Source organism: Felis catus, chromosome D1 (genome assembly GCF_018350175.1).
Source record: "Felis catus isolate Fca126 chromosome D1, F.catus_Fca126_mat1.0, whole genome shotgun sequence".
Taxonomy (NCBI): domain Eukaryota; kingdom Metazoa; phylum Chordata; class Mammalia; order Carnivora; family Felidae; genus Felis; species Felis catus.
In genome coordinates, this window is record NC_058377.1 from 98,404,135 (window position 1) to 98,419,868 (window position 15,734).

At 56.3% G+C, this 15,734-nt stretch overlaps 1 protein-coding gene across 7 annotated transcripts in view; it reads left to right on the forward strand.

The window, feature by feature from the left end:
• Positions 1-2,833: 2,833 nt before the first annotated feature.
• DGKZ (diacylglycerol kinase zeta) overlaps positions 2,834-15,734 on the forward strand; it is a 42,672-nt gene continuing 29,771 nt past the window's right edge. For 2 of the 7 annotated variants that reach the window (XM_019812339.3, XM_019812341.3), the window contains exon 1: positions 2,834-3,060. In XM_019812339.3, the coding sequence (XP_019667898.3) occupies positions 2,849-3,060 (212 nt within the window). In that variant the 5' untranslated portion in view covers positions 2,834-2,848. Of the gene's footprint in view, positions 3,061-11,995; positions 12,187-14,128; positions 14,481-15,734 lie in introns of those variants that run through there. The other 5 variants (XM_006937233.5, XM_006937234.5, XM_023239810.2 and 2 more) reach the window with 3 other exon arrangements.

Below are 15,734 nucleotides of genomic sequence, written 5' to 3' on the forward strand. Positions count from 1 at the left end.
ACCCTGCCCCCTCCCCCAACAAGTGGGCTTCTTTAGAACTTGGATTTAGGGAGGAAGTTCCCCTATGGCCAAGAAGTTTGATGCAGGGACACCCGGGTGGCTCAGGTCATCATGAGCTCACAGGCTGGTGAGAGGGAGCCCCATGTCGTGGGGCTCTGCCCTAACAGGGCAGTGTCTGCTTGGGATTCTCTCTCCTTCTCTCTGCCCCTTCCCTGCTTGCCCTCTCTCTTTCTCTCTCTCTCTCTCTCTCTCTCTCTCTCTCTCTCTCACAATAAATAAATAAACTTTTTTTAAAAAGGAAGTTTAATGCAATTCCATTTATTCCAACACGGAATTAATCCAACATGGAAGGGCCAGGCCAGGAGAGGGGTGGGAGGCGGTGATGAGGCAGGCCTGTTCCTGCCCTTTGGGAGTTTAAGATGATAAAAATGGGCAAACACGGGGCTGTTACTGTGTGGCAGGCAGCAGGGAGGAGTGGAAAAGGGTATGAGTTCTGGGGCTAAAAGACCTAGATTTAAATCCTGGCCCCACGATTCCCCTCTTGAGCAAACAAATCACTTGAATGACATCTCCGTGTCCTCATCTGTAACACGGAGGAAGTGATAATATCTACCACCCAGGATTGTGGTGAGAATCAAACGAAATGTTAGTTATTGTTAGGGTGTGAAGGGGAGTGCCCTGAGAGAGGCCCAGGAAATAGTTACAGGGCTGAAGGAGGGAGATGGCATCTGTTGCAGATGCCAGGTAGGGGCTCATGGGGGATGCGATGCTTGAGAATGGCCTTGACTAATGGACAGGATTTTAGAGACAAGGACATGCTCCAGGAAATGGGAACAACCTGGGCAAAGGCACAGAGGGGGACAGCCACTGTAGGCCTGGTGAGATTGGTGGAGCCCCGAGCAGCTGACCCTCTTTGTAACCCATTCTCCACCTCTGGGAGTCTGGTCCTTCCCACCTCCCTGGGCTCACGGACAGTGGCAAAAGGTAAGGCACAGACTAGACAACACCTGGTGCAGACAGCAATGGGGCCTGGGAGGAAGGAGGGTGCCTTTGAACTGGAACCATCCAGGGGGACTTCCTGGAAGAGTGGGCGTTTGAGTAGAGCCCCAGAATGTGAAGTACAGGAGGAGATTTCAGGGGCGCCTGGGTGGCTCAGTCGGTTGAGCGTCTGACTTCAGCTCAGGTCATGATCTCATGGTTCATGAGTTCGAGCCCCGCGTCAGGCTCACTGCTGTCAGCCTGTCAGTGCAGAGTCCACCGCAAATCCTCTGTCCCCCTCTCTCTCTGCCCCTACCCCACTTACGCTCTCTCTCAAAAAATAAATAAAACATTTAAAAAAACAGGAGGAGATTTCAGATGAACAATGCTGTACAGGCTTTATGCCAATTCCCAGAAAGAATAAGGAGCATAGATGAGTGGAAGGAAATAGATGGGATCAGAGCATAGGATGTGGGAAGATCAAGGCAGACCCTGAATGCCAGGCTAAAGTATAGGCAAAGAGAGACCTCAAATACCTCAGAGAGTAAATGCTGTGGTCAAAGGCCAGCTTCAGAAAGATGAGTCGGGGGCAGTGAATAGGACACGCTAGATCTGAGCAGATAACCAGGGTCCCACCATCACCAGATATAAGGTTCAGATGGTGAACACCCCAAGGACAAGAGGGGAGGGTGCAAGGGGGAACTACAGGATTTAGAGGGAGAAGAAGAGGGGGGAGTCCAAAATGGACTCCAAGGAGACTTCTAGCCCTTTCTTTCTGAATTGGTCCCCCCCCCCCCCGCCCCCCATCAGCTTCTCCTGATTCATTCTTTTGGAAGACCCTGGCCCAGGAGCCTCAGGGGGCATAAGGTCCTAGGAGGCAGCTGGGCCTTGAGGCCACCGGGTTCCAGGGTCAGGAAGCCCTCCATCCCACCCCCACCCCCAGCTGGGTCTCTCTCCCTGCACTGTCCGGAAGAGCTCTAGGCCTATAGACAGTGTTACCCGCAATCAGGCCCGTCCCCAAATTTAATGCATCCCAGAACATGTTCCCTTTCCTGTGCCCTTCCCCAAATCTAATTGAGTCTCTAAATTCCCGTGGCGCCGACAGGGTTAAAGCCAGCTCATGTCACCGCCCCCGACCCCCCCCCCCCCCACGCCAAACCCCACCTGCCCGCCGCTTCAGCGAATGCCGGAGCCGGAAAGCGCGGGACACGGCGTGGGGGTGGGGGGGGGGGGGAGTGGAGGGGGCCTCACAGCAGCTGATTGACGGGCAGGGCGGTGATTGGCAGCCGCCGAGCAGCAGGGTACCGGGGAGCTGGTGCAGGGGTGGGCTCTGGCGGGCGCCCCACACCCCCAGCCTCGGCCGGGGGCAGGGTTCGTGCCCACCGCCGGCAGCACCCGGATCGCTCCTTCCCTGCCCCGAGCCGGGCAGGCTGGGCGGGGCGGCGCCCTACCCCCCGGACCCCGCGGGCAGGCGAGTGTCTCAGAGGTGACACTCCGGTGCGCGGCTGGCAGGAGCGCGCTCGCCGCCCCTGCTCCGGCTCGGCTCGGGCTCGGGCTCGGGCTCGGGCTCCGGCTCCGGCCGTCCGAGGAGCGCCCCAGCGCGCACGACGCAGTCCCCTGACACCCGCCAAGGGACCCCCGGGGCGCGGGAGGATCCCCGCCGGCCTTCCCCAGGCCCGGCGCCCGGCAAATCGCTGCTCCCGTCGTCTGAGCCCCGGCGTCGGGAGGGACGTGCGGGCCCCAGTGCTCCCCCCACCCCCACCACCAGCCCTGCCCGCATCGCGTCCCCGGGCCCAGGAGGAAGGGAGACTGAACTTTAGCGGGGAAGCCCGAAAGGCCGCAGGAGCCGCGGGAAGAGGACGGCCGCGGGATGGCCGAGGGGCCGGGCGGCGGAGGGCCCCGCGGGGACGGGGCCGGCGGCGGCCGGGCAGCCGAGGAGGAGGTGGTGCGGCGGCGCTGCCGGCGAGGGGAGGAGGCGGAGGTCTCGCAGCCGTGGCCCGAGGGACCCCGGGGCATGGCCGCTGCGCCCCCGGTGGAGGAGCGGTTCCGCCAGATGCACCTACGCAAGCAGGTGTCCTACAGGTAAGGAGAGGGGAGCAGAGGGGAGCGCGACGCTCGGGACCACCCCCCTTTTCGGTCAACATGTACGGAGCACCCGCTGCTTGCTTGGCGCTGCTCTAGGCCCTGGGGATCAGAAACGACCACCAAGGGGTCTCTGCCCCCGTGTGCAGGGGGAAGGGGGTGCTTCTGGGAGCCCCTCTCTAGGTGAACCGTCCTACTCATCCGACATGGAATTACTGATGCCAAATGTGGACCGGACACTGTCCCGGGCGCAGAGGAGAGAAATAACCAAGACGTAATCCTCACAGACCTCCATCTGCTGAGGAGATCCAGGAGATGACCCCTGGCCCTGCTTCTGGGGGAAAGAGGGGCCCCCTACCGGTTAATAGGCCTTACCTGAACTTTCCTGTGGGCTGACTGTGTGCTAGGCACTGGCTTGTGGAAGTGGCTAAGGCGTTCCCTGCCACCAGGGCTGAGACCCTGCTGCCTAGAGATGAAGAAGGAATGCCCCCCCAGAGCCCTTTGCCCCAACAAGTCCTTACTGTCATCCCCAGTGGCAGATTGAAACTCGCACTTTCCACGAATCTTCTTAAGTGCCTTCTGCCTGTGAAAGATTCCCAGCCTCCCTGGTCCTGCCCTCTCTGCCCTGGGGGGTTTCCTGGAGGAATCAGCTGCAGTGGGCCCCGGGGACCAGGTTTATGACTTAGGATGGGATGGGGCGAGGGAGGGCTGCCCATCAAACAAGAGTGGGTAAGTTACACAGAGGAGGGGTCTGAGGAGTGGGTGGAGGGAGGGCAAGGGCAGCCCTTCCCTTCCTCTTCCTCTCCCAGACCACAGCCTCAACTTGGACTCGCTGCCCCACTACACCCTCTAGACCAGAGTGACCTCCTTTGGAGGGTCCAGCAGGGACACTGAGGCATCTGCAGTCCTTGAAGCCATCAGCCTGGTTAGAGAGGATAAGTTTCCTGTCTGTTTACAACCCAGGGACTTGAGATGTGTCTCAGGCTGCCCGGCTTCTCCCTGAGGCTTCTGGGAAGATGTTTCATAAAACTGGCCCAACCCTGGGAGCTTGAAGGGCTTGAATAGGTTATGAGGCCATTAGTCCATGAGAGAAGGGGAGGAAACTTCACCAGCATGAAGTGAGATGCTCAGAATAAATAGGAAGTAAGTTGGGTTCACATGGGCTCTACCTTCACTTTCTGGGATATGTAAGGAATCAGGGGTCCACTGGGCTCCATTTCCAGTTCTTCCAGAACACCAGGCTGAGAGGAGGGCATCAACTGTCCCCTGCCTTCTGGTTGCAGATAGAAGAGCCCCTGAACGTCCCCTCGGGGAAGAGAGAGTACCAGGGATTGATGGGGAATGGACATAGAATATAGAACCCTGGAAGAAATATTAGTCTGGGATCCAGAAGCCTGGCTTACATCTCACTTCTGCCGGTAACTTGCTGTATGTCCTTGAGCTAGACAATCTCTCTGTCTCTGAACCTCAGTTCTTCATCTGTAACATAAGGGGATGACCCCAAGATTTTCCCTGGCTCTGGGGCAGGGACAAACAGCATCTGAAGTTGGAAAGGAGGCCAGAATGGGGTGGAGGCTTAGAGGATTGGAAGTAGAGAATAATGAAAGGGCTGAGATGGAAGGTGTGTGCGTGTGCCCCCCTCCTCACCTCCCTACAGAAGCAATTGGCAAAGGCTGGGTTCCCCCAGGGTGGTTCCTGAATGGAGACCCCTCCACAGCCCGAACTTGAGGCCTCTAGTCATGAAGGATGCAGGGTGACAAACTATGGTTCCTTTCTGGCTGTAAAGGAAACCTCCAGGCCACCTATGTGAGGGCTACAGGAGACAGCCCACATGGGTTCCAGCTGTCACCCCTGGACAGATCACGCAAGGCACCTCCTTACACCCTGCAGTTAGGCCAGGAGCCCAAACTTAGGACCAGAGCAGCACAAGGCATCAAGGCAAGAAGAGCCCCCTGGGGAGAGGGCGGAAGAAGGTCTGGAAAAGCACATGTCCCTTATACCCTTCTGGCTTTTCCCAGGCTGGAGGCTTCCCTCCAATAGTCTCCTGAGCCCAACCCTGAGTGTTTAGGACTTTCTCAAGCATATGGGAGATACTTTTCCTCAAGCCCCCAACTGAGGGGAACCCCAGTGGAATGAGCTGTGTTTCTGGCTAAGCCCTCCCGTGTGGCCTCCGGAACGGGCCTCCAGTTCTGCATGGCCTGATGACTTCCTTGTACAGGTTGCTGGGGGCTGACAAGAGCTCAGGCCCACAGTGGCCTTTTCCACATCCTCCGCCTGCCAGAGTTCCATGCGGCTCTGGCTCGCAGATAAACCTCCCACCCCGCTGTGAGGAGTTGCTAAGAAAAGCAGTTGAAAGCCCTTCATGGAGAGAAAAGGCTTTTAGACAGAAATGCGGGGGTAAAAAAATCTGAGGGCGAGGGGTGGAAACGGAAGCGGGATTGAGGCCTGGCTGTCTCTGACGTAAGTGAGGACGGGGGGCTTTCAGGAGGACGCTAGAAGCTTTTAGGGATGTGATGGCTTCTGGGAAAAGGGTTCCCACAGCCCCATGGTGGGCTGGACGCAGCGCCGGCAGCTGCTTTCGGTGGATGGAGAGATGGCAGGTCTGTGCCAGTAGTAACTCTTGGTGGGCAAGGGAAGTGGGGGGACAGCTTTTATCTACATCTGGGCTTGAGGAAAAGTATCCATACACTTGAGCAAGTCCTAAGCATCCAGGGTTGGACTCAAGAGACCACTGGGGGGCAGCCTCCAGCCTGGGAAAAGCCAGAGGGGTACAAGGGACTTGGGTTTGGTCTGAAAGGGTCAGAAGATGCACAGCTTGGACCTCTGGAGCTAAGCCCAGTGGGTTCCCAAACCAGATCACCTGGGGATCTCTTTTTAAATCATCTCTAAAGCCCTATCCCTGGAGATCCTGCTATATAAGTAGTCTGGGGTTGGGCCCGAGCATCTCAACTTTAAAAACCCCTCCCAGGTGATTCTGGGGGTGAAGCAGGTTTAGAAACCTGTGAAGAAGCCGAAGAAGAGAGGTAACATGTGAGCCGAATCACGGGGGTGTGGCCGGCAAGGGGCTCCCCTGTGCTGGGCGCTCTTGTGGCCCCAACAGGACCGGGAAGGAGGACCAGTACCTCTGTCTATAGTTCTGGCCCTGGGCCAGGTACTGTATGAGATGGAGGTGTGGGACACTGTCCTTTCCCTCGCCAAAAGTATGATTTGGTACAAGGCCAAACAGTAAATATCTTAGGCTTTGCAAGCCATACAGTCTCTGTCACTCTGCTCTGCCATTGTAGCACCAAAGTGGCCACAGACAACTTGAAAATGCATGAGCATGGCTGCATTCCAGTGAAACTTTATTTATAGACCCTGAACTTTAAATTTCATATCATTTCCACTGTCACAAATATTATTCTTTTGCTTTTTTTCCAACCGTTTAAAATTGTAAAAACCCTTCTTAGCTCACAGCCATCCAAAAACAGGCAGCAGGCCGGATATGGCCCATTGGCCATGGTTTGCCAATCCCTGATCCAATAGATAGATGGGATGGGACGGTAGGCACTGAGAATTGACCTGGACACTGGGCAAGAGGGCACATGCATTGCGCCAATAGAGGCACTGCGGTGCACATGTATGCAGTCTTTGGGGTCAGAGAGACTTGGGTTCGAATGCCAGCTGGGCCCTTCCTAGCTGGGCAAGTCACTTTTACCTCTGACCCTGTTTCCTCACATGGAAAACACGAACAATAATACCCACCCAGGAGAATGGCTGGGAAGATTAAAGAAGATAAGAGATGTACAAGTTAGAAGACCTTTGGGCCTCTATAGCTGGACCTCTGGGGGAGGGGGGTGTCCAGGAAGGCCCCTGAAGGAGGTTGACCCTGAGTGATGGTTGGGTAATGAGACCTGGGAGTGGTGGAGTTTCCCGGAGACTAAGCAAGAACTGAGCACGATGCCTGTCCCAGACTACAGTCCTCCCCCGACCCCCTCCGTCCCCAGAGAAGGGTGGGGTGGGGAGGAAGCGACTGGAGGCGCCAACTGGCAGGGAAGGGTGCCCCTCCTGTGGGCATGGGGCTGCGGGTACACAGCTCCTTGAGGGAGGGCCACCTGATCCAACTCTCCCTGCTGCTATTTACCAGCAGCTAAAAATAACCCTGGAGTGACAGGGGAGATGGGGCCGATTTGTAATTTAAATAGCAACAGAATAAAGCAAGGAGCTGCAAGAGATCACATTCTGTCCTGAATTAAAAATGCAAAAACCGGGGGCAGAGAGCTGAGCTGGAGCTGGAGGAGGGGGTCCGCTGACAGAGGGAGCTGGAAGCGGGGAGTCTATCCATTTTCCTTCCTTTGGGAAGGGCAGGGACAAGGCCCAGCCTGGAGATCCTTCCTCCCCTCAGGGACCTGAGACTCTTGCTGACTAGTGAGTCAAAGGCCAAGGAGGGAAGTGCCTAGAGGTGGGGCCAGGCACAGTGCAGGGATTGGGATCCCAGAGAGAGGGGCTTATCCGGTCCTGTTTTGGCACATAGCATTTGGGACATACCCCCCAGCAGCTCATGTCCCCTAACCCCACACCAGGGGAGCACAAGCCATTTGGGCACTTTGGAGGGAAGCTGGGAGGACCAGTTTGAGCACAGCCATTTGAACAGGTGCTTCTCTGGTGTGCTGCTGAAAATGTAGCCCAAGGGCCAGGCATCAGGACGCCTGGGTCAGAGTCTCATTGTTGCTTCAATTTGTACAATTTCAGAACAGAGCATTCAGAGAGGCCCCTCAAGGTCCAGGTCCCAAGGACAAGGGTAGCAAAGGCTACGAAAGGCTTCTCCTCAAGGATATATGAAGTGGGTAGGGAAGGCATTAGGACTAGATTTGGCTTCTGATGAGCTCTACTGTGTTTGACCAGTGTTCTTGGCCTAGAGATATTTGCAGAAGGAAAACAAAGCAGGATTCACGGAGTAGGTGGGGGCTTGAAGGCTACTGGACAGTTCACCCCAAAGCCCTCTTTACTCTGTCAGCCTTCCAAGGGCCTGGGCTTTCATCTTTAGGGACTTTTTTCTTTTGGCTCTAAGTGCATCTATCTCCAGGAGGGGGTGATAGGACTGGAGGCATGAGGACTGAAGGGTGCTTCTGCAATCAGGGCTTATGACCCAATACGCGGGGGTAGGAGGTTTGAAGGGCAGGAAGTCTGCTGATCCTGCCCTGGGGGCTTGGCTACAGTAGGGGTGGGAGGGAGCTCCTTAGGGCAGATCCAGCTGACCCAGAAGAATGGAAGAACCACCCAAGCTCCTCTCACCTCCAGCCTGGGGACCTGGGGTGTGCCAAAGGACAATTTCTGAGAGACGGTGGTTTGAGGGACCACCCTTGACTGCAGAGCGCCAGTCCTATGCCCACAGCTCTCTTGCCCCAGGGGGAGAGGAACCCAGCCCCTCCTCCAGATTTCTTCCTGCACACCGCTTTAATGAGCCTGCCCAGAAGGGGTCTAATCAAAGTTCCATCTGTCACTAGCCAGCGGCAACCTGCAGCCCCACTCAGGTACATCAGTCTCCTCTGTGGGGGCAGAGGCCCAGCACCTGGGCAGAGGCCAGGGAGCAGTAGGTATTTTGGGCTCTGGGCTGCTCCCAAGGCCCTCAGCAGGTACCTGGACAAATAGGCTTAGCTGCTGAGGAGGGATTTAGATTCAGAAAATTCCCTGTGCCTCACCACAGCCACTAGTGCAAACAGGAAGCCCGTCTCCCTCCCTCTGCTCAGCTTCCTCTCCTCACTTCCACGGGAAGTTACTGAGCACACATACTGTGCACCCAGCACCGACCTAGGAGCAGCACAGGGTCCAAGAATTTTGCAAGGAGACAAGACTGACGTGCACACAAGGTCGCATGACATAGGAATGTTCTTGGGAACAGAAGTGAGTGTCAGAGATAAATCAGTGGGGTGGGAATGCTGGCCCTGGGTCAGCATTCGAGACTTAGGTGTTTATAAAATATTTGTCATATGAATGGATAAGTAAAAACCTGGAGGTTGGGAAGGAGATTCAAATGAAATGAATCAGAGCAGACGAGATTTTAGAAATCATCTGGTCCAACCTGGAGATGTTAAGTGACTCACCCAGAGTCACACAGCAAGGGCTGGAGTTTGAACCAGTGGATTCTGTGTCTGGGGCTCTTTTCACCTTCCCGCTTGTGCTTCTTGGGCTTGGGTTTTGAAGGATGGAGATTTTGATTGGTCAAACATTACGGGCAGACAGGGCAAGGAGAGCACCATAGGCAGAATGGATTGGCAAGGGTGAGGGTGGCATGTTAAAAGAAGTGTGAAAAAAAGAGAGAAGCAATGTTTATTGAGCACCTACTGGGAGGCAGGCACCAGCGTGGTGTGAGCTGAGAGAAAGTCTCCACAGGGAAAGCCTGGACAAAGAGGCAAAAAAAGGAAGGAACCAGAGCATAAGGAGCCTCGAAGGTCAGGCCAAGGAGGCTGGCTTGGCTGGTTTTGAGAGCAGAGGCTGTCCAGATCGTGGGTTGAGCATTTCGTGCCCTGGTACATTTCTTTTCCCCAGCTCCCAGTTGCTCATCCAGGCCACTGAAAGTAGAACACCTCACCCTCTGGGGCCTCAACAAAGCCCAGAATAATTTTCTTACCCAGATTCCTCTTCCTGTGTGTATCTGGGTGGATTCTGAGGGGTCCCCAGCTCCCCAGTGCTGGCACATGTTGTCCTAGCAACTGCCAAGGGCATCCTCCCCAGCACTGTGCATCTGTCCCTTCCAGCCTCGTCCTCTCCAGCCCTCCTGGGAAGTATTGAGCTTGGAGGAGCACAAGTCCAAGGGGATCCTGGTTTCCCAGGCAGGATTGCTGTGCCTCTCAGAGCCTCCAGCCTGTCCCGCTTCCCCTCAAGAGTCACATTTCCTGCTCTCTGCTGTTCCAGGTCTGCCAGAAGCCTCAGACTAAAAACAAGCCCAGCCCCATTTCCTCTGTTTAACTGCTCGAGCTACTTGCAAAATCCCTGGGAGAGGAGGACATGACATGGCCCTGCAACAGCCTCCTTCTAGAATAGGCCTTGACCTGGCTGGCAGTGTCTCTGATGGGCCACAGCATACAGGACGTGCCTTGAGGGATTCCGAGATGATGGGTTCGAGGGAGAACTGCTGGAAAAAGGGGGTGCCAAGCCTCAGAGTAATCATCCGGCTATGTCTCAACCCCAGAGAGGCAATGGGATGTCTTATTTAAGGATACAGACTCTGGAGTGAGCTTCTTAATTCTACCACTTACCAGCTGGATGACCTTGGACAGATGAGCTTGGTAGCTCTGTGCCTTGGTTTCCCCATCTGTAACAGGAGAAAAATAACAGGAGGATAAGTTTGGTACAAGGGTTCAGAGGTTTCTGGCACAGAATGTCCAAGAAATATTAGCTTAGCTATTATTTTATCAATGCTGAGTATTAATTATTCATGATATGGCATGATTTATTAAATAAATATTTATTGAGAAATATGTTCCAGTCATGAGGTCACTGCAGCACCAGATGGAGGTTTCCCAGAGCTGGGATGGCGTTGTGTGCATTCCTGTGTCTTCAAGTTCTGTAGCGTAAATAGTGATTGAACTGAACTGAACTGACACCCTTTCTGTCCTCGAGAAATTTACAGCCTTTCTGGGGTAACAAACACATAGAAAGCTCAAGAACAGTGTGATTAAAGAGCAGTGTGATTAAAGAGTGTGATAGAGCAGTGTGATTAAATAATGCTTGAGGAAGAGACGATTTCCATCCCAGAACCAACTTTAACGATAAAAAGTAAGTGTATTCCTTACTATTCATTTACTAAATCTTCCCGATGGCCTCAAAGTCCAGCAGGCCTGGTTGCTATCCTTCAGACACATCAAGTACATTCCTTACTCAGGGCCTTTGCTGTTTCTGTTCCTTCCACCCAGAATGCTGTTCTCCCAGATAGTCATGTCGTCTGCTCTCTTGATTCATTTAGGTCTGTTCTCAAATGTCACCTCCTCAGAGAGGCCTTCCCTGATTTCCTACTTAAGTAGGAGACCAAACTCTTTCCTCATCAAATTCTTTCCCCTTCACTTTGGCTTCTTTTTTCTATATAGCACACCCAACATTATGTCATGTATTATTTGTTTCCTACGTGTCTTCCCCACTAGAATCTAAGCTCTGTGGGGTTAGAAGCCTGTTTCCTTGCTCACTGCTATATGGTCTGATATAGTGCTCGATGCATAGAAGATACTCAATAAATATTCACTGAGTGAATTAATTTGTAAACCCTTTACCTCTTATTTAATCCTCACCAAACTCCATGAGCCCAGTTATTACTATTGGCCCCCTTCCATCTCACAGATGAGAACACTGAGGCCCAGAAAAGCTCCGAGATATATATTCATCAGTTTTTCTGTTTCTATCCCACCTTACTCCAGAAAGGATTTAACGTGACTCAGAGAAGTAGCCCTCTCTGATCTGATTCAGTAAATGACAGGAACGGACCATGAGCCCACATCTTCTGACTCTGTTCTGGTTACTTTTCTCACTCCACCGCTGTCCCGTGTGCCCACCCCCGGTCTGATGCTGACAGAGGTGTTAAGGAGAGAGAGGTGTGTAGGGGCTAGGCACTGCCCGCCATGTAGCCTCATAGTTGTGACGAAGAGATCTTAGCAGGACCAAATGGTGACGATCCGAGAGGCTGAATGGAGAGGAAGGCCAGACTGAGGTTGAGGTTCGGGTTCCAGCCCAGGCAAGCCAGGCGGCTGAGTGGCAGCCTCTGACTCCGGCTGTCTCCCGGCAGCTGGGCTGGGCTTGTCCTCACCTGCCTGCCTCTTGCCCTCCCATGCAGCCTCTCTTCCCAGCCATTCTCCTGCCCCAGTCAGCGGAAGGCGCCTACAAGGCCTGTGGTCCTCTTCTGGGGCAGCCCGCTGGCCTCTCGCAGGCCCCCCCCCCCCAATCAGGAAGTGCCGAAAGAGGAAGAGAGTCGCCGGGCAGGATGAGCGTACTGGGGGCTGGCCACAGAACCGGGGGAGGCTGCGATGAGGCCACAGCTCTGGGCCCCGCGGAGGCGCTGGGGACAGAAGAAGGGGAACGGCCGGGGGCACTGAGGCAGATGTGGCGCTACCGTTCCTGGGACGTGCCACAGATCCCAGCAGAGGCCCCCCAAACACAGTAGGTACTCGAGGTGGCCCGGGAGTGGGCATAGCAATGTCTGGCCCTCTCTGAGTCCTTTATCTGTTGTGGGGGGGGGGGGTGGCAAAAGTGAGGTTACCCACCCGTTGTCCAGCGGCTCTGCAGAGGCTCAGCAAAGGGCAAAGGGTTCTTGACAGGGTGAGGGGAGTTCTGATGTTTGAATTGCCGGGAGGCAGTGTGGTGGGAGGCTAAGAGTTGAGCGAGCTAGTAACAGGAGGATCTGGGAAGCACAGCCCCCACAGGAATGTGGCGTTGGGTGTTGTAACGCTGTGTGCAAACTCCGTGGGGTCTTCAGCTGCCTCCGGTCTGACACTGTCAGAGCTTGGGGTCAGAACCATTGGGAAACATCCTCAGAGGGAACCATACACCCCAGGAGGACAGTGTCAGACCCATTTGGGGATTTCACTGCCCTCCTCCTGGCCACCCTGGCACCTGTGCTGGCTGGAGGGCTGGTACCCCCACCTCCCTGGTCACACTTTCTCCGGGCCTACAGGAACCTTGAAGGACACTGGAAGAAGGTTCTGAGCTTCTGGGCACTGGTTGTTTCTCAAAACCACAGGTTTGCCCCGAGCATTGGTTATATGTGGCTGGTTAAGGCTGGAAAATGGGCTGCCAGAACCCCAGAGAAGAGGGTGAAAGTGAAGGTGACACAGGATGTGGCTTTGCAAAAGGAGTGCTAGCAGAAACAGCGGGCAACTGATGTGGGCATCGGGGTGACACAGTTTGGGAGGAAGAGGACCGTGTTCTCCGGGTTCCCGGCCTCCCCTTGTCAGCCCTGTGGGGACTGTCAGAAGCTGCCCCAGCCGTTGATTCCCAAGCACGTGTGCTGGTTGTGCCACCCCAGTTGACTGCTCTGGTTCCAACTGCTTTCCTCGTCTCTAGAGGGGGACAACCTCTGTTGCCTTTGGGGGTGTGTTTGCAAGGCATATTTCTGGGTGAGTGATGTGTGTATAAGAGGGATGTGGCAATGTGTAACTGTTGTCCTAGGGGGTATTCGTGAGTAGGAGAAAGATGTGTACGTCCTCTGTGGGTGTGTATGTTGGTGAATGAGAGTGTGGTCCTTGTGTGTATGTATGTATGAGTGTGTAAGAAGTGTGCAGGTGACTCCTGTAGTGTCAGAGATCTACAGGATCCACTGGGTATTGTGTTGGGAGAACACTGTCTTAGGAGTGTGTGAAAGGGTTGGAAACAACTGTGAATAGCTGAGGAGAGATTAACTTGTATGAGAAACGTGTATGTTCTTTGCTGGTGTGTGCCAGGGTCACGAAGTGACTTTGGTCCTTGGTATATATATATATCTGAGTGTGAGGGGCTGGGGTGGGAAGTGTTAGCTTAAGTAATGAGTGAGCCTAAGTGTGTGTGAGAGGCGTGTTTGTTCTGTGTATGGGGAGCACTGTGTGACTTCTGTTCCTGGGGGGGTGTGATTTGGGAGAGCCAAGGGGGTAAGTGTGGAGACGGTATGAGTGGTTGTGAGTGGGCACAGGGGGTGCAAGAGAGGTGTCTATACCGGTGTGGCTGTGGGAGGGGAGGGGGGGTGGTGACAGCTGCCCTCGCGAGTGTTCACTTGTGACTATGTAGGTTGTTCGGGGAGGGGCTAGGGGAGGAAAAGATCGTGTGCGTCTGGCTGCGCTCAGCGCGGGCGTGTCAGGCCGGAGGAGATAATGTGGGATCCAGGCGGACCAGCCCGGGGATGGGGAGGCGGGGCCCCCGTGCCCCCGCGCCCCCGCGCCCCCGCCCCCTCCTGGCCCCGCCCCCTCCTGGCCCCGCCCCCACCGGGCCTCCGAGGCATGTTGCGGCGCGGCCGGTGGCCGGCAGAGGGCGCCGCGAGCCGGTGCCGCCGCGCAGCCGAGGGGGCGTGCTCGGCGACGGGCAGGCAGCGGCCCGGCCAGCTATGCGGGGTCCTGCGGCCGCGGCTGGCGGCACTTCCTGGAGCCGCGGCGGCCGCTTCCCGGGCACCTGGGCGTGGGACGCGGGGGCGCGCGGCGCGGGGCGGGCGGAACGAGGGCGCGCCATGGCCGCGGCAGGCGGCGCGGAGCCGGCGTGCTGAGCCCCGGCCGCCCGCCCGGCATGGGCGTCTCCCGCGGGCCCGCCGCCGGCCGGGGCTAGGGCCGGATGGAGCCGCGGGACGGCAGCCCCGAGGCCCGGAGCAGCGACTCGGAGTCGGCCTCCGCCTCGTCCAGCGGCTCCGAGCGCGACGCCGGTCCCGAGCCGGACAAGGCGCCACGGCGCCTCAACAAGCGGCGCTTCCCAGGGCTGCGGCTCTTCGGGCACAGGTGAGCGCGGCGGCGGCGGCGGCGGGGTGGGCACCGCGGTAGCGGGCGGATACCGCTCCTGGCACCGGCAGGCGTCCCTCGGCCGTCTCGGGACTGACACCGAGTGGAGGTCTCCCCCGGGCACCGGCGGTACGGGCTGCCTTGAGTTGGCTCCGCGTCGGGGTCATCCCTCAGCGTCCCGGCACTGGCACCGCACGGAGGTCTTTCCCAGGCACCGGCAGCTTAGCGCGCCTCCTCTGTGGTACCGAGGCAGGGTCAGCTTCCAACTTGCCTGCAGGGAGAGAGAAGCACCTAAGCCCCTTGGCACCAGCAGGTAGGGCCCTCATGGCCGGCCGCTCACCCCTTCTTGGCACTGAGAGAACAGGGCCCCCTCTGAGCCTCCTGGCCACAGTGAGATGGGGGTCACGCCATCACCCTCCTCCCCTCCGCCCCCCGGGCCTCGGTGGGGCTGTTTGCCTACCATCACTGCATGACATCTGCAGAACATGGCCTCTGTTGATACTGTCACAACACATGGCTGTCCCAGAGCACTGGTTACTGAGCTAATTGCTCATCACTTTAAGCCTCTCCCTGGGATTGGGGGGTGCCTGGCCACCTATGTTCTATATTGCTCTGAGTTGGTGGAGAGACTCCAGTCTCTACCTCTGCTAGGCAGTAGGCATCTCTCCCCCTACCCGCTTCCAGCCCTTGCTGGGAAAGGGATGGGGTGGGTTGCAGTCTGGAACGTGTGCTGGCTGTTCAAGCCCCAGCCTGCCCCCTCCACCGGCACACCAAATGTCATCAGCAAAGCCTGGGACAGGGCTTTGACCAGGACTCTGGTGAGGAGCTGGGAAGGGGTGTGGAAAGACTGAGTGCAGGCAGCTCATGGCATGTGTACCAGTGTTGGCTTGGAGCCGCTTCCAGCCATGCAGCCCTGGTGTAAGGTGAGGGAAGGTGGGGCCCCATGAGTATCCCACCTGGCTCCCTGGGCTTTTTCTTAACTGACTCCTGCCCTTCTCCAATGGCTGGGGAACTTGCAGCCAATTAGCTAAGGACCCCAGAGCCAACTCAGGCTGGACTCTGATCACTTGGAGCCTGCCCAAGGCCTCCCTCTCACTTTTCTTTGGTTGCCCAGGCTTCAAGGCATTCAGCACAACCCCCTCTCTGAGCTTTGCCCTGATCCTTCCCGGGGTAGACTTTACCCACCAATAATGTGGACAGTTTTCTCCTATTGTGCGGGTTGACGTCCCTGTAATGCTGACCTATGCCCTCTGC